The sequence below is a fragment of the Lipophrys pholis genome, assembly GCF_963383615.2.
Source record: "Lipophrys pholis genome assembly, chromosome: 9".
NCBI lineage: Eukaryota > Metazoa > Chordata > Actinopteri > Blenniiformes > Blenniidae > Lipophrys > Lipophrys pholis.
Genome location: NC_137639.1, coordinates 3214556 through 3240322, shown reverse-complemented (window position 1 = coordinate 3240322; position 25767 = coordinate 3214556). Strand labels below are relative to the sequence as shown.

Sequence of the window (25767 nt, the reverse complement as noted above, 5' to 3'; positions counted from 1 at the left end):
TAGAATCAGTCTTATTATGTGCTGTTTGTCACCCTTTGTGTTTATGGAAGTGATATGTTTTTCAAATGTTGTCATTGTTTAACAAAACTTTCAAAGTAAATCGAAATGAGAGCACACAACCAAGAAAAACAACAGAATAGAACATAACTGATCACAATATATCGTTTGGCTTTTATAAGAATAAATCTGAGGCAGTCAAGAGGGTATTGATTAAAACGCCAGGGCTCGGGCCGCTGGCCTGACGAAGGCCTTTCAGGCTGAAACGTGTAGGCATGTTTTCATCAGACTATCCAAGTACTAATAAAGGCGTTTTAATCATTACCCTCTGGACTGCCTCAGATTTTTTCTTATGCGTTTCACTTGGATCCCTAAACTGAAGAGCACCAGAGGAACACTTTTGTTCTACACCCAAGCAGCACTTCTGCAATTTGCTTTTTGTTGGAGATAGCCTTTGGGTTTCCGAGCCTCAGACCATCAGACACCCTACCCGTCCCTGGTTTAATAAACCAGGAATAGCTTCCAGTACCCTTCAGTTCAGGGTCCAGCATGGCTAAATAATATATACATTTATAAACAGCGATTTAACACTCTTTTGAGAGAACTTCAATTTTTTCTTCACAGTATCAGTAGCTCATGCACAGTTTGCTGCTCTACACTTCTCACTGGATTTAGTCGCCCTCAAACAAAATAATACAGCCTTGACATGTGGACTGTGTGTGTTAAGCTATTAAATGTGTGTTGCCTTTTGTTTCTATGTCCAGGATGCAGCTTCTTCATCGTATGGGCAACCCTGTACAGATGCAATCTGGACGTGATGGTCTGGAACGTGGTCTTTCTGGCGGTCAACTTCATGCACTTGTTTTTTCTGCTTTACAAACGCAGGCCAGTGAGTTCTGCTGCAGCTTTCCTTCATCACACCCAATTTAGCTGTTTTGTTACCGTCACTCTTTGAGGAATAGTGTGTATAATAATTGTTAATCTCAGTGTTGACTTTTGTGGAACGCAAAATAATCTCTGGGGCCACAGACAGGCCAGTGGTATTTTTAAGCGGGCCAGACCAGTATGATCATCTACAAATGACCACAATTACAAATGTGTACTTTTTCAGTGCAAAGAAATAAAAGTACATGAAGATTACATTTTGAGAAAATCCAAAAAGTTTAAATTTGAATAGAAAATTAAACAACTTTTCATATTATACCCTGTTTACTGTGCCCCCTTAACCAAAATACAGTGTAAAAAGAGAAATCCAACATGTCAGCACATATTTTCTCTGTAAAATTTAAATGACTCAAATTTCTACATTAATTTTGGTTGCCCACATCTGGAAAATGTTTTTGAAAAGCTTTCTGCACTAGTGTTTGTCTTCAGGTTAATGTCGGCAGGTTAAATCAGTAACAACACTGGGGATGTTTCCACGAAGTCACAAGGCAGATGGATGAAGCTGTGGCTTTGCTGTGTTAGATAAAAATCGACAGGGAGCTGCGCTCGGTCTACAGGCGGATGTTTCAGCCTCTCCACGTCAAGGAAGCTTTATTCCAGAGGCTCACGGGGCAGTTCTGCACCATCCAGACACTGAAGAAAGGACAGGCCTATGCTGCCGAGGACAAGACCTCTGTTGATGAACGTCTCAGCATTCTCCTCAAAGGAAAGTAGGTGTAATTCATTTGACTCTGGATGAATTGAATTGAATTGAAATATTTTGTATTTAGAACCTGTGAAAAAAAGAAGAAACAAAAGAAACAAACAAACATCAATATATGTGTGTGTGTGTATATATATATATATATATATATATATATGTGTGTGTGTGCGTGTGTGTATCTATCTATCTATCTATCTATCTATCTATCTATCTATCTAGATATATAGATATATCTATATATATATTAGGGACGTCCCGATCACACTTTTTGGTCCCGATACCGATCCAATTTTTCAGAATTGAGTATCGGCCGATACCGATACTTTCCCGATCTGATACTTACATTGCTATTCCAAATATACTCAATAGTCTATTTTTGGAGCAACTAAGACGTCTGAAGCTAAAAGCACTATTGGCAGAAGCTTTGTTTAGCTAGAAATTATTGTAAAACTCATTTATTGAATCAAAATTCTTCTCAGAACGACTTAAGAACTTATTTAAACTTTATTCAGTCAGAACAACAAAAACCCAGTTACACTCTGCAGTCTTGTTTCTCTTTTTTATGTTAACTTAAACAACTTCACCTGGATTTTGTGGCAAATAAATTTGTTTTTAAAATGAAACCCAGTGAATCAGTTTGACTAACATATAAAGTATAAAAAACTAAAAAATACACAGTATTCAGTAAAACCAATCAGAAGAACCCAATTCCACTTCAAAGTGGAATTGGGAGAACATAAATACTCTGAGGCTCCAATGTAACTTCTTTGTGTATTAAATTTCAGTTTACCTTAAAGCAGTATGAGAGGTTTGACCTGAATTATCACTAAACATTTACATTTCATTGTGAATTATAAAAACTTAATTCCACTTCAAAGTGGTAAAACCTGTTTGACAAAAGTACTCTGAACATAGTTCTCTCAAAAACTTATTCAGAATATCCCAGTCTCCCTTCAAACTAGTGTAACCTTCTGGATTATTTTTTTCACCATATCGCTCCCCTGTGGGTACTTATCCTTTATTTTAAAATCCTTTATTTTAAAGCCGCACCGAGTTTGCTGCTTCAGCGCCGCTTTCTCTTTAGTTGTTGTTGTAAACTGAGGGTACATCCACATGACAAAAAAACAATCTTTTTTCTCCCTGGCCTTCTCCCAAACTATGAACACGGCTCAACACGAAGCTTCAGGGCATGTAGTACACATGCCAGGCCTTTAGGGGCGCTGTGACTCACCAAACACAACAAAAACGCAGAAGAAGACAGACCACATAGAAATTTAGAAGTAGACTTCTGCACATAAACACATAACCCACTATATATAACTCTAGTTTTATAGGTCTATAGCCCCGCTCCACCTGCTTCTAGCTTCTGCAGCTCGACTGGAGCTTGTAGTCCCTGATTGTTGTGGTTATTAGGGGACGTTGCGGACCGCGGCGGGGGCAGGAGGGGGGCGATGACATCATCTTTATTTACACGGATGATTGTCTTTGCTGAGCATACTCCACCGCATGTTTACTTTTTAGATGTCTTATCAAGTTAGTTGTGTTAAGCGAAGCTCTGGTGCTCCACCTCTCGGGACTGTGGTGAAGCTCTGGTGCTCCACCTCTCGGGACTGTGGTGAAGCTCTGGTGCTCCACCTCTCGGGACTGTGGTGAAGCTCTGGTGCTCCACCTCTCGGGACTGTGGTGAAGCAAATAGTACAACTGGCCGCTGGACTAGTTTTGTTGTCGACCTTAAAATACCTCCAGACTGCTGACATTTTATCCTCTCAATGGCTTTAGGCTGCTAACCTCAGTTTACGGCAGGTCGCACACGGGGCTTGCTTTACGGCAGCTGATGTCAAAAAGGTTTGGTTTTTTTTACATTGGCGGGGTGATCGGCTGGATTTGCCGATTCCCGATCAGTCACAAATCACCAATATCGGCCCCGATCCGATATCTACCGATCTTTTCGGGACATCCCTAAGATATAGATATATATAGATATATATATCTATATATATGTTGGGATCTGACAAGACCACAGAAAGTTGGTTCATTTCTAATGAAAAACAATCTTCATTTGTCCCTGAGCATCTCACTCAGGCCCTGTTTACACGACGTTTCACGTGACAACACCTAATCCGCAAAAAAAAAGTGGTGGCGTTTCCACTGCAGCAGCGGACACAGAGACAATGATGTAGTTAGTCTGCCGGGCCACTGGAGGGCGCTGTTGCTTGATTTTGTTATGAAACTACATAGACGTGTGTGCAGAGAACAAAACACTATAAACGTGAAGAAAAGGGAGAGAACCTGACATCCGCATGGACTGATGATGCATCGGATGCTATCAGGAGAGAGTCTCTTAAAGTAGTCTATTAAACTACTGATCTGGACGTTAAAACTAGAATATGGACCGCGGGTCGTACCACTACGCGGCCGCCATGTTTGTTTACTAACCCTCACCCGGAAACAATCCCTTTCCACGTTTTTTCATCCAGTGTACAAGACAGATCTTTCTCCCAATATCCTCTTGGCATTACGACAACCATTATTATTCGTCCAAGGACACATCTCATACCAACTTTACGCCTTATGGTGCATTTTAGGTAGATGTAGATAACATTCAACCAGACTTCTATCCTGACCAACAGGAACAACCTCTTTAATACAGAGTCTGATTTGGGTTAATATTTCCAGAAGAGTCCTTTGCCCTCTAATTGAAAATTTTCATTGAGTCTGATATATGAAAGAAAACTGCCATTTTTAAATAAATCATCTACGATCCTGATGTCCTTTCTAAGCCACTGACCCCAGGAGACAGGGTGTCTGTCTATCTTTATTTTTGGGTTATGCTATATGGATGCATATTTTTGAGTATATTGAGAAATGTTACACCTCTTATGTACCTCCTGCCAAACTATTTTTGAACGCTCTAGAATAAGATGACTCTTTTTATTTTCTCCATTTTTAACCGTTTGTGAAAGAACGTCAATGGGTTTAAAGGTGGAGGTGAGCTGCCGCTCTATCAGGACCCAGTCCAGGTCAGCACCAGCTTCATCCCAGTGTCCTGTATGCTTCTCAAAGGCAGCACTGTAATATTTTATGTTTGGCAATGATAGACCCCCTCTTTCTTTGGGCTCACATAATTTGTCCAAACGAATTTCAGGTTTTTCCCGTCCCAAAGAAATTGTTTCATCATTTTATCATATCTCACTAATAAGTGTTCTGGAATGGATGTGGATATCATCCTGGTTAGATCATTTATTTGTTGTGCCACAACCACTTTTATTGCATTTACCTTACCCCATAATGTTAGATGTAATTTACTCTAATTATTCAAATTAGCTTTTATTTTTTTTTATTTAAAACCCTTTCCATGTTAGTTTTCATAATTTTACTTATGTCTAGATCGAATTCTGTACCTAAACATTTCATCCCCTTTGGTAGCCATTCGAAATTAAGGGTAGGTTTACACTATGTTCCTGGCAGCCATTACAGCCCCGTTTGCCCGAAATGTAGTGCGCCGTGGGATTTTGGGGAATTCTGAGGAAGGCGTGGCACGTTGGGGCTGCCGGGAACATCGTGTAAACGTACCTTAAAAGTAGATAGCTGATCATGTGAGCTGATCAAGTGTTGGACACTGGCATGACTTCTGATTTGTGCCAATTGATGCAATAGCCAGATACTTTAGAATATGCTTCCATAGTTTTTAGTAGAGCTGGCACCGAGCTGGCCGGATCCCGACTCAGAACTAAAATATCGTCTGCATAAAGAAATAATTTTTGTTCTCTGCCACCTCCAATGATCCCTTTAATTTTTGACTCTGCTCTAATCAATGTGGCCAATAGTTCTAAACAAACTGTGAATAATAATGGGTTTAAACTACACCCCTTTCTGGTTGACCTGGTTGTATTACAAAAATTGAGACATCATCCCGTTGGTAAAGACGGCAGCTTTAGGGATCGAATGTAAGACTTTTATCCATCTGCAGAGACCATCACCAAACCCACATTTTAAAAGAGTTTCATATAAAAAGGCCCATTCCACCCTATCAAAGGCTTTTTGAGCATCGAGTGATATAGCTGAGACAGGGTGAGGGTTAGTTCTATTTATCCAAATTAAATGTAACAATCTCCTCATGTTATCAGCTGAAGATCTGTGTTTTATAAATCCTACTTGGTCTTTATGGATAACTTTAGGTGAAACATGGTCCAATCTTAGTGCTAATGTCTTAGATAATATCTTGCAATCAACATTTATTAGAGTTATGGGCCTATAATTAGCTGGGTCAGTTGAATCCTTATCTTTTTTTTGGTATCAGTGATATATTGGCTTGGTTAAAACTTTCTGGGAGTGAACCATATAGAAATGCTTCCTGGAGAACCTCTGTGAGAAATGGACAAAGAACATCAGCATATTTCTCATAATACTCCACCGGGAAGCCGTCCATACCAACTGACTTCCCGGCTTTCATATCCTTAATTGCAGTTCTGACTTCAGCTTCCGTTATGGGAGAATCCAAACTATCCTTTTCCTCTGGGGAAGGTTGTGGTCGCTCCACCTTCCGAAAGAAAGAATTCAAGTCTTCATCACTGGCTGAACATGTGGACGTACACAAATCGTCATAGAAGTCATTAATTTTCTTAGTCGATGTGGATAGTCTATCATGTTTCTTAATTGCTGTAATAGTGTGGTTTGAATCCAGGCATTTTAATTCTCTTGCTAATAATCGTCCAGTTTTTTCTCCATTTTCATAAAAATTAGTTTTGAGCCTAAATAGTGAATACTCATCCTTTTAATTATATATTTCATGATGTTCAAATTTTAGTTTACGAATTTTCCTGAAATTTTCTGTTTCTCCAATTTAAGTATTTCTTTTCCCAATATTTGTACTTTTTCCTTTTTCTTCCACGAACTGTGAGCTATACATTTCCCCCTGATGAACACTTTGAGTGCATCCCACACAGTAGCTAATCTTTCTGTTGATCCTCTATTAATGTCTGAGAATACCCTCATATCCTCATCGAGTTTTGTAGCAAATTGTTCATCATGCAATAAACTTGTATTTCGTCTCCACCTTCCACCATTACCTTTAGCAGAGTGTAGATTTATCTGTAATTCAACCAGTGCATGGTCAGTTATTGCTATAACCCCTATATTACAGTCAACTACCATGTCAACAAGTGAGCTGGCAACCAAAAACTAATCGATTCGTGAATAGGAACTATGAGAGTGAGAATAAAACGTATATTCTCGTTCTTTGGGATGTATGAGTCTCCAGATATCTGTCAAACCCAGCTCCCCCTTTAACAAGTTTATAGCTGCTCTATCTCTGGGGAAAGGGTCTATTCTGAATTTACTGCGATCAAAAAGATCGTCTGAAGTTTTACTGAAATCTTCACCCATAATCATTTGACCATCTTTATCCCCCAATTTCATCCCTCATTAAAAAAGGATGCGTTTTCCCTGTTTGGTACATATATATTGCAAAGTACTACTTTAACTCCATTAATGAATGCTTCCACCACTAGGATCTGTCCATGAGAATCTTTAAATTGATTCAATACAGAAAAATTTTGTTTTTTGTTGACAAGGACAACAACCCCATAGCTCTTGCTTGATACTGAATTATGAAAGTCATGACCGACTCAATCACGTTTCATTTTTTTTGCTCCATCTTGGTCCTTGAAATGTGTTTCTTGAATATATGCAATATCTGTGTTTTTAGATTTAAGTGAGTATTTTTTTGCGTTTGATCGGTGTGCTACAGCCCTTAATATTCCATGTCACTATATTGATATGTCTGCTACTCATTACTTCAAAAGAGTGTATAACTTAGCCTCCTTTTACCCTTGTTCATGACGTTGTCTCTCAGTATAGCCTCACATATTAATGCCTTTCTCCTACCATCATAGAAAAGATAAAAAAAACACCTCCAAAAAGAACCCAGAACAGGGACGTGTAAAAGACTAAAAAATATTAACTCAAAAAACACTGCTTTTAAAAAGAACATAACAGTTTAATAAACCTTGGGCTTAAAGTGATTCCAGTCCATGTAGGTCCTATAGAGGGCTCCTTCTGCTCCTCACCGTCCGGTTACAGCAGCCCCAGAGACTCCACCTCCGCTGTGCCTTTAAATAGAGTTCACTCTCCGTCATATCCATGTTCTGAATGTTCTCCCGAATAAAGACCTCAGCCTCCTTTGTGCCTGTGAAGCTCAGTCTCTTCCCCTTCCATGTGAACCTCAGGACTGCCGGGTGTGCCAGGGTGTTCTACCTGATGATCCCACAGGGCTTTCATTACCGGGGAGAACCGTCTCCGTAGGTCGGAGCGTTCCTTGGTCATATCCTCATAGATAGAAAGAGTGCAGTCCTCACACCGTATCCCTCTCTTTTTTTTTGCAGCTTTCAAAACTTTCTGCTGGACCATGTAGTGTAGAAATTTCACCAGTATCGCCCGCGGAGGGCGATTGTCGTTCAGCCGCGGCCCTCCGCTTCTATGGCGCCACTCGATCTCGTAATCGTCTCCCTGCAGTTCCAATCCTTCGTTCAGTATGTTCCTTATGTAGTCATTCATTGCATTCCCCGTTTCTTTTCCTTCTTTGAGTCCAATCAGCTTGATGTTTTCACGTCTTCCTCTGTTTTCCTGGTCATCAACCCGGCTCCATAGTTGCTCGACTTTCTGCTTTAGCACTTTGTGCTCATTAACCATGCTAGCATCGCTATCTTCCACATCAGAGATGCGACTTTCCGCCTCTTCGAGCCGAGTTTGGAGGGTACTCACTGTGTTTTTGAGCTCGGTTGCGTCCGATTTAATTGTCGACACGTCACTCATCACCTGGTTCAGTGTCGCGTTCATTTTGGCGATTTCTGCGAGGACTTCCTCCACGTTACTGCTGCGGTTAGCTTCACTGCTAGTGGGGCTAGCCTCCATGGTAGCTAAAGTCTTAAAGCGAGTTTGCACGCTCCGTCTTCCTCGGTTCATTGTGCAAGTTGTGTGTAGGAATACCTAAGGCATTAATTGAGAGTTTCCATAGTTTAATCCATATCAATTGTAGGCAGAGAACGGGAGCGTGTCTAAGGCGCAGCCATCCCCAGGTCCTCCTCACGTGACTCCGCATTGAACGCATTTGATGATCGGAACGACAGCGTGACACGTTGTCAGCCTTGGACACGTTAATCACACTGGACTGCCGGCAGACAAATCCCATTGATGTCTGACGGAGATAATTGCCATAAGATTATAAAATGTTTTTTACTGCTGTATTAATCATTGTACATAGTCTAATTGTAAATAAGACCCGTGTAGTTGTCTGTCAACTACAAATATATGACTAAATAGTGTAAAAACATATGCACTGTTATTACAGCTTGTGCCACGACGCACGGCGGTACGCAATACTCGAGTTTTGTTGGAAAATAGATTTAAAGAGTAAATAAAGGCTTCAGGTCGTCAATGACATGAGCCTTCACAGAGCATGTTTGTTTATTACACCTCTTAATGCCTGGAGGAGATCTGCTCTAACTTTACAAATAGTCTGGACCGCCATGATTAAAAGGGAACCCAACTTCTTCATATAAATAATTGTTCGTTGGGGTATCTGGATTTTTGCGAGTGTTTGCTATTGAGTTTATCATGTCCTTGTTGCAATGTTGAAATCGGTAAGGATTCAAAGTTCATTCAATATATTCAAAAGTTCATTCAATATATTCAAGGTTTCATTCAATATATTCAAGGTTTCATTCAATATATTCAAAGTTCATTCAATGTATTCAAGGTTTCATTCAATATATTCAAAGTTTATTTCATATATTCAAAGACTAATTTCCTTAACGGCATGCCATCGATTAAAAAGAATTAACTAATTAATAGGACAATTTTATGTAATTAATTGCGATTAATAGCATTGTTTTTCTGCTGAAGACTGAAGCTAGTAATGGATATTTATTCAGGGAAAACCACGGAATTTATGTCGACTGAACACACAGAGTCTATATTTAAATTCAAAGACTATTTTTTTTAATATCCTTTTAGCTTTGCATGAATGCTGTTTCTCTCCAAAATTAGTAAAATAATAAAAACATAAATAAATTAACTGATAAACATCTAACATACATCTGGGTTTTGTTAGAGTGCAGGTCCACCACTTTGAGAATTTGAATATTTCTAGAAACAAAGTTGTGAACTTATTACATGGACAAAGTGGCAATAATATAGTGTAATACACACACACACACACACACACACACACACACACACACACACACACACACACACACACACACACACACACACACACACACACACACACACACACACACACACACACACACACACACACACACACACACAGTATACAGGAGAGCCAGGGAAAGAGAGAAAGTTTTTCACCTGCAAGTATTTCCTCCAGTTTTAGCAGTTTGGAGGCTCCAGGTCAGCCAACATGGCAACCTGCTGTTCTGCTGCAGAATTACTTCTGTGGTTGTTAAATTCAGCTTTACAAACTAAACCTAATGACTTTTACTTTCTCAATCAGCCGTCAGTTTACTTTTTAAAGTGAAACTTTCTTCCTTAATATTATTCAAACTCTGTACTAAGCTGCTCTGTAGTCACCTTATGTGCTGCGACCAGAGACGCTTCAGGTGCTGCTGCTGCGGTAAGGGAGTGAAAAAAAAACTAAAAACGGAAGTAAAAACAATCGCACTAATTATGTTAAATTTTATCAACAAATTAAACGTCTCAAATCAATTAATTAAATGTATGCGTTATTTTTGACAGCACTAATGAATTTTGCACTTTCAACAATAAGAACAGTGAGTCGGTGTTCAGGAAAGACAAAATTGAGTAAGATTCTTATTGCTCTTTCTTTTCCCCAAACCTCCACTGTCAGTGAGATATGGTGGGAAGTGTTTTCTTATCCAACATGTCTTTATTTTTGTCCAGTACTGAGATGCTTCAGGATAGTTTGTTTTAGACATGTTTTGGTGAATATCCTGCAAATTCTGGCATCTATTATAACGCCTAGACGTTTGTTTTTACACCCTCTATCTGTACCTTTATCTAATTAGTCATTTTACATTTTCTGAAAGTCCTGATTGTCCTGCAGTTTAGGGCTCTTGTCCAGAGTTGGAAGCTCACGGTTGTGCTGCTTTTACTGTGCACACACAGAGGAAGAAAACACTAAACAAGACTTCACAGGCTCCATTTGTTTACCAGGATAATCAGATTAATGATTTAGATTTCTTGACAGGATGAAGGTTTCCTATCGAGGACATTTTCTCCACAACATCTATACAAACGCCTTCATCGACTCCCCGGAGTTCAGGTCCACTGAGATGCACAGAGGGGAGAAGTTCCAGGTAAACATCATCGATCAACGAGCAAAACACATTTCTGTGTAACTCTCATTTTCTCATTTACAGCTGCAGGGATGGTGATTTCACTGCAGTCAGATAGTGTTTACTCACATAAAGCCGTGCATTTCATACCCAGGCCTTCACTAGTACTGGTCTGAGTCAATCCACCCCTCAATAACTTTTATGGCTACGAAAACTGCAGAAATGCAGTATAAAAAGCCTTTGCATCACAGATAGATACTCGGGTAGGCAGAATAAATACCTTTACGGATGTAAAAAATCAGAGTTCACGTCTCTCCCTCTGCTGCAGCTGCATAAAAAAGCAGCTGCTTTTCCCGAAATAGCGATTCAGGAAATCGAGGAGGGTGACAAACGTCAGTTTTTCGTGGTCTTGAAAATAATATAATAGCAAATAATATAATCCTGAATCCTGCCATGGAAGTTGTAGTGAGCAAACTGCGCCCGACCTACGTGCGCTCGGAGTGCTGCAGTGCGTTTAATGGTCATTAAATCCTGGAAAAGTCCATCTTCAAAATGGTTTTGACAATAAATCTGCAACCAAATCTCTTTATCTTCTCCTTTAGTCATTGTAGGTTGACAAAACTGCGATTAAAAAAACTCAGTGCAGCTCACTACAGATGCAGTCAGCTCGTGCTGGACAGTGAACTCTCTGATGATCCAATCAGAGGGCTTGAATACGCTGATGTCACCCTTGCCTGCTAGCAGGCCCTGAGTCGCCCGTATCAAAATCTGATTGGTTGAAGCAGCAGCGTGACCGACACGTATTTTAAGTTGCAGACGCCTGCAGAATTGAATGTGAAGCACCGAATGCAGATTTCTTTACCCGGCAACAGGTGATGACTGAAATGTGAATCGTTAATGTACAAACATGTAACCGATCTTCAAATAATTAATCTAAACTAATAATTCTTTATTAATCCACTTGGGGAAATTCCTTTTTCCGCACTAACCCAGCCTCTGTCCAGGATACATGAATCCTGAAACAAGGAAGAAGTTAACAAGCACAGAAGAGCGCTCCAGAGCAAACGATGAACATGACGAGATGTCTTAAGAAGCTGCAGGCTTTTAAGTGGGAGAACCAATTCTCAGTCGATAAACCAACACCGGACAGCAGCATTTGCTTTGTCTGCCCTCCTGACCTTTCTGTTTTGTAGTCTTTAAGTTGTCACCATGAGTTGTGTGCATTGTGAAGAGATGCACCCTCCCTCTACAAACCAGCCTATCATGTCTTCACAATAAATAGAAGGCAAAAGTTCAAAGTGGACATTTAAAACACATTAAAGTGCCATTTGAAATTGTATAAACGTTTTCAAACGCACACTAAGACCAGTCCTGTACTCGCTCTATTTCAAGGCTCCTACAGAACGAGTGATTTTAACAACTTTAATAGTGTGTAGGGGCCTTCAGGCCTGGGAGCGGCAGTCGGCGTTCTGGTTGTCCCCTGGGGCCCACAACGGCAGTTGCAGGACGGCGACAACCGAGACTGGGACCAAGACAGTTGCAACTGAGACAACGACCAAGACATCTGGGAACGAGACAGAGAGAGTGAACCCAGTGACTGAGACAGAGAAAGTGAACCTGACCACGCCATCCAGAGGGGCCCCAACGACCACACGCTCATCCCCTCTCCAAAGGGCTCTGGGGTGGTGTGTCTTGGTGTTTTATGAATATAATGGTGAAGGGTTAAGCTGGTTCTATATCCCTGTGCCTGAAGAACCCAGGAGAGACAGGATGTCCTGTTACCCACTTGTCTTTAGGGCTGGCCACATGATCACCCGAAACGCATCTTAATGCATCTTAACGCATCTTAGCGCATCTTAACGCCAGGTGTAAACGATCCCACCATCGTACATGTCCACATTGTAGCTTACGAGCATTTTAGAGTCAGCAATTTTTCTCAAGGTATTGTTTCTGGTCTGTGTGAGCAAAATAGGGTAAAACCGACGGAACCACAGAAAAAAACAAACTCCACAGAGAGGCTTGGAGATATTCCAGGTCCCAAAGTTCCTGACCATCGGTAAGGGTGGAATCCCTCTTGGAATTCAATTTCTTTGTTCACTCGTCACATTGGCTGGTGGAAGAATAAAAAAAGTCCCTGCTCATGTCCCTTTTCACTACAACAGTCCAACAAAACGACTGCATAACCGCCCACCTTTTCAAATCTACAGCGCAAACCACTATCCCTCCTCCTGTCACTGGTGAATAAGACCTGAGACACTTGAACTCCCCCACTGGGGGGAGGTTCTATATAATGGAATATAATAACTGCAACTTCCTGTGATAATACAAACTAATTGTACAAACATTGTAACTAATCCTAATAACAACTTAACAGTACGTCTGAGTTAGAGTGAATATAAACAGGAAGTATGAAGAAACGTATTACTGCCTGATTGAGGATGTGATGAATGTACATTGCGACAACCTTAAAATAACTTGCCTGCAGAGTAAAGTGATGAAGGAATCAACCCTTGTTCATAAATGTTGTTTCTGTATTGGACTAACAGGTGACCATCATGGCAGAAGAGAACTGTAAGTTCCTCTGTTGGTCCCGAGAGAGGCTCACCTACTTCCTGGAGTCTGACACGTTCCTCAATGAGGTGTTCAAGTACCTCATCGGCAAAGACATCACCAACAAACTGTACTCTTTGAATGACCCTACACTCAGTGACAAGGTGGGTCCACCTCTTGGGGTCCAATCCACATGTGACAGACCCTAACATCTTCATGTAGGCCTGTGCCACTGTCATTCTGCCATCCTGATTGTGTGATAGTGTGATCGGGATGTTGGTGAATTTGTTCCAGGCAGTGAAGAAGATGGATCGCCACCCTAGCCTGTGCTCTCAGCTGTCTATGATGCAGATGAGGAATAGCATGGCGAGTACCAGTGACACTGATGATGTCCTTAATCAGATCCTGCGTGGGGGGTCTACCGGGTCCTCACTCCGTAAGTCACATTGCTGTCCACCAAGGGGTTTTATTGTGTAACTTACAGCATCAGAACAAGGTTCTGATCATTTCCCCAAAAGATTCTCGTTTAGTTTTCTCAGTCTCTGTTCTCAGAACATTCAGCAGCCCACTGTCATCTCTGTACTCGAAACCACAGTGAAGTTGTTCTCCGTTAAACTTGCCAGTAGTTTGATTCATGTAAAATACTCTGGGTTTATTCACCTTCATCCTTCCATCCATTGGGCTCTGTGCTCGTTCAATGCTTTTACACTGATGAAGTTGGTTTCCTAACTTTCAGGGCCCAAAGCTTGTTGCAAAGAGTTCTCGTTCAGTCTCTTTGAGTTCCACACAACTGATCCAGATTATCTTCAGTAAGCCTTGATGTGGCTCAGAATACCAATTGGATTTGTGACACTTGTACATAGTTCAGATGTTGTGTTTCCCTCCTGTTTTCAAACGGTTACTTTGTCAGCGATGTTCTGCTCCAAACTTGAGTCATAAATATTTCTAACAGATCAAAAATTCTCTGCAAAAAGATTTGCTTTGAGGTGACATGGCTTTATTGGAAAGATACTCTTCAGAAATGTAATTGTACAAAGTAGTTCAGCTGGTCAATCCTGTAATGGTAACTAATTTTCTCATCCAGAAAAAGTGGAGAATCTGAAAGATTTTATTGTCTCATATGTTTAAATTCTTTTAATAAGTAATAATAATAAAATAAAACAAATAAAAATAAAATATGACCCTAATTTTTTATTTCAAGTTTGATTCGTCAGAAAACCGGGAAGTGGAGTCTCTTCTTCGCTTGATGGGAGAGTAAACAATGGCGCATCGCGTTGCTGCCCCCTTCAGTCTGCCTGTGAGCTTCGAACTCACCCTCCAGTTGATTTAGATGTTTATCCGGCTGCTGCAGTTTGAATAAAAAAAATTAAATAAGAAATACACACGGTACAAAAAGATTGAATCTATGTTTTTTCCTTTTATTTATGTTTGAAATGAAACAAATGACAAAAAAAAAAGTATTTTTCCTATGTTATTTGAAATAGCATGGAATAAATTTATCATTTTTTCATATCCCAGGTGTAGGTTAAATGTTTTTTTTTTATTCATTTAATTCATGAAGCTTGTCTTAATATTGAGCCGCAAAACCTTTTTTCAACTAATTTTATTGGAAGAACTTTATTTCCTTCCCTGCTGAGACGGATGAGGTGCTGCAGAGCCTCCGGAAAGGACGTGGGGTTGGCACCCGGTGGCAGTGTGTGAAAAGGAGTAGAGGGTACGCTTAATAAATCCTCGCCCCTCTCCAGTCAATCTATTTGCACCGTGTGTATTTTTTTATTTTATTTTTTTAACTGCAGCAGCCAACATCTAAACATCTAAATCAACTGGAGGGTGAGTTCGAAGCTCACAGACCTGTAGGGGGCAGCAACACGATGCGCCATTGTTTACTCTCCCATCAAACGAAGAAGAGACTCGACTTCTGGGTTTTCCGGCAAATCAAACTTGAAAAAAAAAAATACGGTCTTATTTTATTTCCTGAAATTTGTTTAAGAAACGCATATCGGGAAACGGGAAACGACATGATTTTCCTTTTTTGATTTTCAATTTTAAAATGAAAAACGGGAGAAGAGCCATCTCAGGTTTTCCGTTTCCCAATATCAAATCGAAAAACAAAAATCGGATGGTTTCCAGTTTTCGTTCTCCGACATCAAAACGAAAATCGAATGGCCGGAAGGGACACGGACCATTATGACGCTGGGTTTTCTCTTATCGAGATAACTTCAAGGATTCAGCCTGGGGTTTCCGTACTACCACGCTCGCTCACTTCTCACCGGGATAAATCACCCCGACAATTTATGCTGAAAGTCTAACCTGCTCCAGAGCAGGTTATGTTCTCGATTAGAGGTCAGAGCTCCGCCTCCTGACCAATCAGATCTCTTGGAAAATGCCCCGCCCATTCTTAAATGATGGTGATTGGTGGGCAGGTTCATCGCTGAGCTGCAGCAGAGAGGAGATGAGATCTTTATGACATAATAAAATAAATCCTGGTCTCTGAGGCTTTGAAGGATGTTCTTGTTCTTTACTTGTTCCAGGTCTGTTTATCTCCACGAGGGTTGATCTATAATAATGAGGTCAATGATCACACCTGACAGAACTGCAGAAACATGAATTTATGGAACGCAGAACTACTCGTGTCGTCACAGTGATGAATTAATATTCCAACAGGAAACACAAGAGAAACTCAGCCTCAAAACAACTGGATGGAAAATCTAAACTAAAAGAAGCTCAGTGAGGAAGTTCAGCCCGACACGTTTCTGCTGTAATAAAGTGAAATTAATTGATCATCGGACGTGCTGTCCGATTATATCGCCCATGAATTCATATCGTATAATCACGCATTAACAAGTCGGGAATGTTCTGGCTTTGGCTGCAGCAGCAGTGTTGCTTTTAGCTGCTGGATGAGTTTTAATTCTACGCTGCAAACTCCGCCTCTTTCATGTGAACGCTCACACGTAGGTCTGGTCTGGTCTGGAACCAGCGAGTTGATAACCTGCTTCGTAGTAACGCTTATCAGGATGGCATGTGTCTGGATCAGTCAACCCAGGAAACAGAGAGATCCTGGATATGTTGATCAGGGTTCGTACTACAGGCTTCAGAAGTTTTACATTTTTGCTTTTGTAAAAACAGAAAATGTTTTGAAAATGATCATTGTACATCAGGAAAAGCCAGAAATGATCCTGTCAGGATGTCTGTGGAAGAAATGTGTCCCCATGTATGCAGATGATGGTGTAGTGAATGTTGTTAAATTCTAAAGAGTGAGCAGCACACTTTCACTCCTCCATTGTTATTGTGCATCTACTCACACACAAGAAGAAAGCATACTGACTGTGACTCGGGTGCACATGTGCAGCACGACATGCTTTATTATGAAATTACCGTGTTGCAGAGCTTGAGTTGGAAAAATTGGTCACCACTCAAGATGAATGTTAAAAAGCCGGTGACAGCAGGAGAAGGATTGGACTCACTCTTTAATAACATCCAGTGGTTTTACAAAAGTTGTCCTACTGTACTGACGTAGCCTCCTTCCCTGGAAACACCTGGAAGTGATTGTTTACCTTTAACCTGGCTTGTGATATTGGACATATACCTTCAGCAGTGTTTATATCTGACATCTTCCTCCTGTCCTGCCTCCAGCTGTGAATACTCCCTCAGATTGAGCCATTCCCTGACAAAGCTGTAAGACTGCCTTTTTTATTTCACCTTCCCTCCACATCCACCACAATCTGCTTCCCCTCCCCAAACCCAAACTGACTGTTCTATTATTATTCATTTACCGCATAACCGAGCCATGACCTATTAAACCGGTTATTGTTGATTGATCCTTCAACTTTCCTTCCTCTCTATACAGTGGCAAGAGAAAGTATGTGAACTAGGGCCGCATGGTATTAGTTAAAGCTAATATACCATAATTCTGTTGAGTAATGTGATGAACTCGTATGTAAGATGATGTCGATATCTTTGTTGATGATGTTACGTTGTAATAATGAAGTGATTTGTATTGCAGACCATGCATGTGCAGTGCATGGATACATGTTAATTGGTGCAGTCAGTTTTTTGAGATGTGGATTTTGTGATATCCGCTATATATCATGCAACCCAAATGAGAACCAGATGAATAAAAAATGTAGACAAAAGACCTGAAAAACCTTCAAGATAAGAATTGAACATCCACTAAAAAGTGCTGTGCTGCTGGAAAACTAAGAGAACCTTTATTATGGTTTAAAGATCCGGTTTCTCCCGTCACTGCCCCTCAGAGGCCCAACACAGGCCCCGTTTACACAACTTCTCATCTGAGAACACCTAATCTGTTTTGAAAGTTGTTGCATTTACACTGCAGCAGGAGACACACTGACAACAATGTAGTTCGTATGCCGGGCCACGGGAGGGCGCTGTTGCATGTTTTAGTCATGAAACCTCAAAGACACATGTCTTTGAGAACAATACGCTATAAACATGAACAAAATTGGGAGAACCCGACATTCAAATAGACTGATGACAAATCGAATACTGTTACGGGTGAGTCTCAACTATTAAACTACCGATATGGACTAGAGCACTAGAATAGGGGCCGCGAGTCCACCATGTCTGTTTACTGGCGCATGAGCAGAAGGCATGCGCAGTAACAGCGCTCCATAGCCTCTGTCTCTGTGGGGGGGAATCGCACCATAAAGGGAACCTGTATAAAAAAGTCACGGATGCAGTGGATCTGAACACCGGTGTTGTGTAAATGGACCCCGCAAAAATGAAGAAAGTTTTGTGAATACACTCATTTTTGGTGTTGTGTAAACCGGGCCTTAATCGTTCTTTATAGAACTTCTTCATTTCATCAGATTCTACTGTCTGAACTCATCCCACAGCATCTCTGCTAGAACCAGACTATTATTGGGTCATTCCAAAACTGGGTTTTCCCTTTGAAGTCATTCTGTTGTAGATTGAATTCCATGTTTAGGGTCATTGTCTTGTTGCATCATTAAACTTGACTGAGCCTCGGTTGGTAGACAGTTACTATAACAACAGTACAGGTACATCTCAAAGAATTTGAATATCATGAAAATGTACATTATCTTTTGTCACATTTCAGAAAGTCAAACCCAAAGATGATATAGGCTCATGACACATGGAGTGAAATATTTCAAGGCTATATTTCTTGAAATGTTGATGATTATGGCTTGTAAGCTCTCTGTAGATAGTGAAAACCCAAAATTGAGTGTCTCAGAAAATGTGAATATTGTGGAAAAGTTGAGTTTTGTAAAGTCCTGGTGTCTCACCCTGATCAGCTAATGAAGTCAAAACACCTGCAAAGGTTTCCTGAACCTTTAAATGGTCTCAGTCTGGGTCAGGAGGCGACACAATCATGGGGAAGACTGCTGACTGGACAGATGTCCAGAAGACAGTCATTGACACCGTCCACAAGGAGGCTCAGCCACTAAAGGTCCTTGCTAAAGAAGCTGCTTGTTCACAGAGAGCTGGATCCAAGCATGTTCAGAGAAAGTGGAGTGGAAGGAAGAAGTGTGGGAGGAAAAGGTGCAGCAGCAAAAGGGAGGAGCGCAGCCTGGAGAGGATTGTCCAGCAAAATGCTTCACAAGGACGGACTGAGGCTGGAGTCAGAGCATCAAGAGCCACGAGGCACAGACCAGTCCTAGACATGGGATCTGAATGTGGCTTCCTGGTGTCAAGACACTCCTGAACAAGAGACCAGGTCAGAAGTGTCTCACCTGGGCTGTGGAGGAAAAGAACTGGACTGTTGCTCAGTGGTCCAAAGTCCTTTTTTCACATGAAAGTACATTTTGCATCTCTTTAGTAAATCAAGGTCCCAGAGTGTGGAGGAAGAGTGGAGAGGCTCAGAATCCACCTTGCTTGAAGTCCAGAGTGAAGTTTCCGCAGTCTGATGATTTGAGCTGCCATGTCCTCTGCTGCTGTCCCCCCACTTGGTCTTCTGAAGTCCACAGTCAACGCAGCATCCAGCAGGAAACTTTAGAGCTCTTCATGCTTCCTTCTGCTGACGAGCTTTATGGAGATGCTGAGTTCATTTCCCAGCAGGACTTGGTACCTGCCCACACTGCCAAAGGTACCAGAAGCTGCTTCAATGACCCTGGTGGTACTGAGCTGGACTGGCCAGCAGACTGGCCTGAGCTGAACCCCAGAGACAATCTCTGTTCTATTGTCCAGAGGACGGTGAGAGACACCAGACCAACAATGCAGATGACCTGAAGGCTGCTATCAAAGCTACCTGGGCCACAGGTTGATGGCCTCCAGGCCACGCCGCATCGACACAGTCATTCATGCAAAAGGAGCAACCAAGTATTAAGTGCAGAGAAATGAACTTACTTTTCAGAAGCCTTACATTTTTGTTTAAAATATCCTTTTTTTCTTGATCTTATGTAATCAAATGTTCTGAGACAGAATTTTAGGTTTTCACTCTCTGTAAGCTATAATCATCAACATTTTAAGAAATAAAGGCTTGAAATATTTCACTGTCATGAGCCTAGATCATATATGGGTTTGACTTTCTGAAAGGAGCCACAAAAAATATTGTAAATTTTCATGATATTTAAATATTTTGAGATGTACCTGTAATGCCTCATCTGCATAGAAAATCTATAAAAGAGATTGAGGGCCACTGAAGAAAAACTATTTATAGGAGGAACATTTCTTTCATGAAAAAAGTCAAGATACATCGTCAAGATATTTCTTCTCCATCGTGCACTTTGAAAGAAAGTCTAAATAGCCAGCGCCTCTACAAAATGCATAGCCAGCAGTTTGATGAACTGGTGTAACTCTACTGCAGAATGGGTTTAGTAACAAAGAACTGTTTTGTCTTTCAGCTCACAAAAACAGTCTAGTTCTTAGACTTTGAAGAGACAGTGCAGCGTGCAGCTCTCTGTTGTTCTGGAGCATCCACTGGAGGATAGCAAATCAAAAAAAAAAAAAAAGAATGAACAAAACTGCATCCTTACAAGGAACTCACTGCACATATCAATTATGTTTTGAAAACACTGTGATGTTTGGGAATCGAACCAGGGTCACCCAGTTGGAAAATGAGAATTTTACCTCTTGATCACCATGAATACAACATGTAAACAAGAATTGTGTCACCACGTGGGCCAAATATAAAATTGATTATTGTAAAAAAGAAATCCTGTGTAAAAAAAATGTAATGTTCAGAAACAGTGAGCAACCCTATACAGTCTGAATGATGGGATTTATTGGGATAATTTGGGATGGACCAGAGGAGACATTTCCACTTTGTATTTCAACTGTTTTTCAAAGTGCAAGATGAATTTCTTTTTTTACCTCCTATAATTAAATTTTTTTGGGGCAGTGGCCCTTCATACCATAAAAATCTAAATAGAACAAAAATTTTCTTTTCAGGTCAATCAAAAAAAAAAAAAAAAGAAAGGTCTCACTCTCTTTCCAGCAGCACTGTGGATGTTCACTGCACATCGTTATTGAGCCGTCTGGGCTTTTCTATAAAACTTCTATAACTGAGTTCACTTTGTTTCTCTTGCTGCTGTTTTGTTCTTGTCCTAACGTTGTGTCGCTTAACTTGCTCGATCTTGTTAACATCACGTCTCTTCTAACTGATTTAAAGAAAGTTTTCAGAGGGTGTTGTAAAATGGGCACATAAATGAATATTGACACATGTTTGAAAGTTGAGGCAGAATTGATCTAAAAAGATCTGCGTTCTTCTTTAACCTTTTACTGAGGAAGTGATTCTATTTGACAGGCGACACGTTTCTGACAAACTAATGTCAGTGATGCTTTAATGTGATTGGAATAAAATCAGGAAATGTTTCTTTTCTGCTTTAAATTTACTCCAAATGCTGTTTATTCAACAAACTATAAACTATAAGAACAATTCAAGATAAAAAGACAATTATAGTCTTTAGTTTATAGTGTTTCCATTTAAGCTGAGTTTCTGTTGAAAGAGTTTCTGGAGTGATTATGGATTTTCATCTAAGTTGAAAACCACAAACTGAATATATTGAAAATTAATCATCCAATTCGTTATAAAACGGGATTTATTGAATAAGAAATGTCTGGACATTTGTAATATTCACTTATACTGTCATCAGTGTTGATGTTTGAGGAAAAAGTCTGCAAATATAGAACAAGATAGAACTGTAATTAAAAATCAAGCCGTTTTCTTTTTAACCTATGAGCCAAGTTATTAATGTTGTGGATATATAGACGTTAGACGTCCTGTTTCAAATGGAAAAAAAAACACGTTTTGTTTTTTAAACATTAATGATAGAATACAGCTTTATTTCACAAACTAGGTGATGAGTTGTAAGTAAATAATATTATTTAAGTTTTTTATTAAATAATATTTAAGAGGTTTTTCATGGATTATGCAGGAAATGCTGTAAGCCTATTCTCTTATGGGGTTTTGTAATTAATTTATTATCAGGATTAGCTCTCAATATATTGTTAAACCAAAAGAAATCAATTTTTCAGAAGCATTTTTTAAAGTACTTATGGTAACAGTGACAGTTAATCAATTTTTTGGATTATCTCCAATTCATCACATGCCTGGTACTTTGTTTATCTTTTTATAATACAACATTTTATAACAGAATGAAGTTGCTCTTGAATGCGACGACATATTTTCAGTAATTCAGTGAGAAGTTTCTTCTAATTAAAGAAATCTTGTTGTCAAATCTTGTGAAATGTGAGTGATGTTGCTCAGTTTATTGATCATTTTAGCTGATTTCACTGAATATTTCCATCAGGATGTTTATTGTAACTGTTTTATAAAGTCACCAAAATGTTCAAATCAGTGTGGAATTTAGCTTTAATCACCTAACTGAGTGGAACCTTATCAAGTATTGGACTGAATGATTAATCCGTGCATATCTGGAGCATTATGAAGACAAACCAAATGTTTGTGTGTTGAGAGTAAAAACTGCTGTTGTGGATTGCTGCTCTTCACTAAGCTTTTATTCAGGACAGCAGCTCCATTTTCATCCTGCAGAAGTGCTCTTACTGTCCACATAATGGAAAGACACTGAGGTTTTCCTGGTCTCACAGCCAGCGCCGGACAATGTGGCACTCTGTGTGGGTCTGTGTGGGTCTGTTTGGGTCTGTGTGGGTCTGTGTGGGTCTGTGTGGGTCTGTTTGGGTCTGTGTGGGTCTGTTTGGGTCTGTGTGGGTCTGTGTGGGTCTGTGTGGGTCTGTGTGGGTCTGTTTGGGTCTGTGTGGGTCTGTTTGGGTCTGTGTGGGTCTGTGTGGGTCTGTTTGGGTCTGTGAGTCTGTGTGACTCTGTGTGGGTCTGTGTGGGTCTGGGTGAGTCTGTGTGGGTCTGTGTGACTGTGTGGGTCTGTGTGGGTCTGGGTGAGTCTGTGTGGGTCTGTGTGGGTCTGTGTGACTCTGTGTGACTGTGTGAGTCTGTGTGGGTCTGTGTGACTCTGTGTGACTGTGTGAGTCTGTGTGGGTCTGTGTGGGTCTGTGTGGGTCTGTGTGGGTCTGTGTGAGTCTGTGTGGGTCTGTGTGGGTCTGTGTGAGTCTGTGTGGGTCTGTGTGGGTCTGTGTGGGTCTGTGTGAGTGGATAATAACCCTCCTCCAGTGTGAAGCACCCCTCTCTTCCGTTGATTGCTGATCATGTGGTGAAAAACCCCTCCAGCTCACTGAATCCACTGTGTTTCTGTTCCCTAGAAATGTCCCCGAGCACCAAGTCATCCACAAAAATGAAACCCATAGAAGAAGGCATGGAAGATGATGTTTTTGAAGACACTGCCTCCTCTCGTCATGTGGCCAACACGTCCACTGAGGAGGTGTGACCAGCTCGGGGACTAGAGCTAAGGCCACATAGAGACCTCTGTCCCACCACAGCACGTAGCAGTCACATCACCAAGAGCACAAGGTTTTCCCCAACAAATGCTACTGACATCGACCAGCTCAACTAAAACCTGAAGCCATTCTGCTCTCCGATTTGTTTACGACCTTTAAAAGCAGATTAGCCTGAATGAAGGAAGCTGCACAAGAACACATATTTAACAACGGGAGGTACAACACGTAAAAATAGCTGTTTGTAGTAAAAAATACAATCAACAGAAATCGTAGTACAACATGGAGGAGTGAGTCACATCCTCTGCTTTGTCGTCACAAATACAAAACTAAAACCAAAAGGTAGGAGCACAGATAAATACTTTTTAATGTGAGGATGTGGGAAGTTGTTAGTGAGAATCTGCAGCCAGGGGGCAAACGGGAGGGTTTCGGGGCAGCTCCAGGCTCATTTGCCCTTTAATGCGAGTCAGTGTTGTAGAGTTTCATGGATCCAGTCCTCCATTTGCTATTCCACATGATCTAATTCAGGCTTCATCTGATCCCAGCTAACAGTTTGGACCAGACGGACGGACGGAGTTAAATCAACAAGTCAAATTCTCACTTTAAATCTCCAGGTTTTGTTTTTTATTCCTGCCATCACAATACTCCTTCCTAACAGTTCAATTGAGTGTACTCTGCTTTTGTCTTTTCGTGTGTATTTTGTTTCTCTTCAGGCACGTAGGGTTTTTCAACCTACCATGACATGTTTCGACGGCATCTTCCTTTTTCATCAGAAATGTCTCACCTCTGTAACAACCAGATGATAATAATACATGTCTCACAACACCAACAGATGAAGCTTCTGATGAAGAGGGAAGTTAAAACCCACGTTCCTCAAAAGACGCAAACAAAAATCTTTGTCACGTTTGAAAAGGGATGAAAACTTCTGCTCAGTAATTATAGGCTCCATGTTTCAGAACCAAGCCCTTAGACTCTGAGTGAAACACTCATGATAATTAATTGTTTTGGTCCCACGAACTGGAAATATGAACAATAACAACTATTTTGTGTTTCTGAATCAATGACTGTCTTTTTTAAAAATCGATATTTTTCTGTTTCCAAATCTCCCAATACTTTTTCCTAAATGTTAATCTGGTATTTGAAATAAGTTAAAGGCACATTTGAATAGCAGCCGTAGAATACTTCAAATGTTTGGGTTTTTTTCCATTAAGTTTGTTAAGTTAAGTTATTCTGAGTAAGACTATGGTGCCTTTCTCCGTGGAGATGCATTTGTTTTGACCATAATCCTGATGCCAGTATATTCCCAAAGCGCTCAATGAATTTGCGCATATATTTTATATGCAAAAAAAAACCCAGTAAAAATTCTCACATCTCAAACAAATCCATTTTATGAGCAGAATAAGAAGCACAGTAATGTGGAAAACATGCATAGTTTTATTTTTATTTTTATTTTTATTTTTATTTTTATTTTTATTTTTTTTTTTATTTATTTTTTTTTTTTTTCTTCGCCCTTGTCCTGTTCGGCAGCTTGGGCCAACAATATGATGTGATTGAGAGCCTTCGGAGTCAGAACAGTTTTTGGTCTTGCAACAGGGAGAGACCTGGAGTCTCCTCCTGTTGCCTTCTCCGTCAGAAGCTGGCATGGCTGCCGTACACGACCGGGGGGGAACGCACAAAGAGAGAGAGAAGAGAAGAGAGAGAAGAAAGTCGAGGGGGGAGGGGGGAGGGGGGTGGGGGGAAGGGGATAACATACAATGTCCTTGTTGTGCTACATATATTTGCATAGTTTTATTAGTGTCAGAGCAGCAGGAATATTTCTCTCTCTTTGGTTAGAAGAGTGTTTTCACTGATTTCACCCTGGAGGGTGGAAGTACTGGTGTTTGAAGATACCGCCCAGTTTCACGGCAGTTCGTCAAATGGTCACACAATCAAACTAGTACATTTCAATTGGACTTATCTTTCGTGTCTGGGTCACGCTTTTTTCCCTTTTAGACACATATGCTGTGATGTTTTTGTGTTTCTTTTGTTCTGACAATCAGGCATTGACAAATTTTACTGTATGGCGAGTCCACACTAATGAATATAAAGTTCCCAATAAAGATGTGTGCATCCACACTGACGAGCATTAACATTTTGTGAACACCGGCTCTCGCCAGGTACCGTGGGTTTAATTGCATAGAAGCTCCGTATCCCTTCAAATATAAAAGGAAAAACAGTATCCAGCCATTTTCTGGATGAAGTGAAAAACACTGGTGATTTTGGTGGTTCTGCCGCAGAGCCGGCGGGAAGGGGGGGGGTTCAGGGTTCAGCTGCAGAGGGACCCAAACTGATAGCGGCAAAAATAATGGTACGTCGGTCACATGCTGCTGTATTTGTAAGGATATATGTGTGAAGAAACAGGGGAAACGGTCAAGATTAGAGTATTTATGAAATAAGATTAAAAGGTCATGAGACCCATTTGCAATCTCA

At 40.6% G+C, this 25767-nt stretch overlaps 1 protein-coding gene across 2 annotated transcripts in view; it reads left to right on the top strand.

The window, feature by feature from the left end:
* popdc1 (popeye domain cAMP effector 1) overlaps positions 1-25425 on the top strand; it is a 30320-nt gene extending 4895 nt beyond the window's left edge. Inside the window, exons 3-10 of one of the 2 annotated variants that reach the window (XM_080472336.1) lie at positions 762-886; positions 1465-1652; positions 10875-10983; positions 13509-13676; positions 13807-13948; positions 17146-17187; positions 23167-24729; positions 25085-25416. In XM_080472336.1, coding sequence (XP_080328462.1) covers positions 762-886; positions 1465-1652; positions 10875-10983; positions 13509-13676; positions 13807-13948; positions 17146-17168 — 755 coding nt within the window. In that variant the 3' untranslated portion in view covers positions 17169-17187; positions 23167-24729; positions 25085-25416. Of the gene's footprint in view, positions 1-761; positions 887-1464; positions 1653-10874; positions 10984-13508; positions 13677-13806; positions 13949-17145; positions 17188-23166; positions 24730-25084 lie in introns of both variants that reach the window. The other variant, XM_080472335.1, reaches the window with a different exon arrangement.
* Positions 25426-25767: the final 342 nt, after the last annotated feature.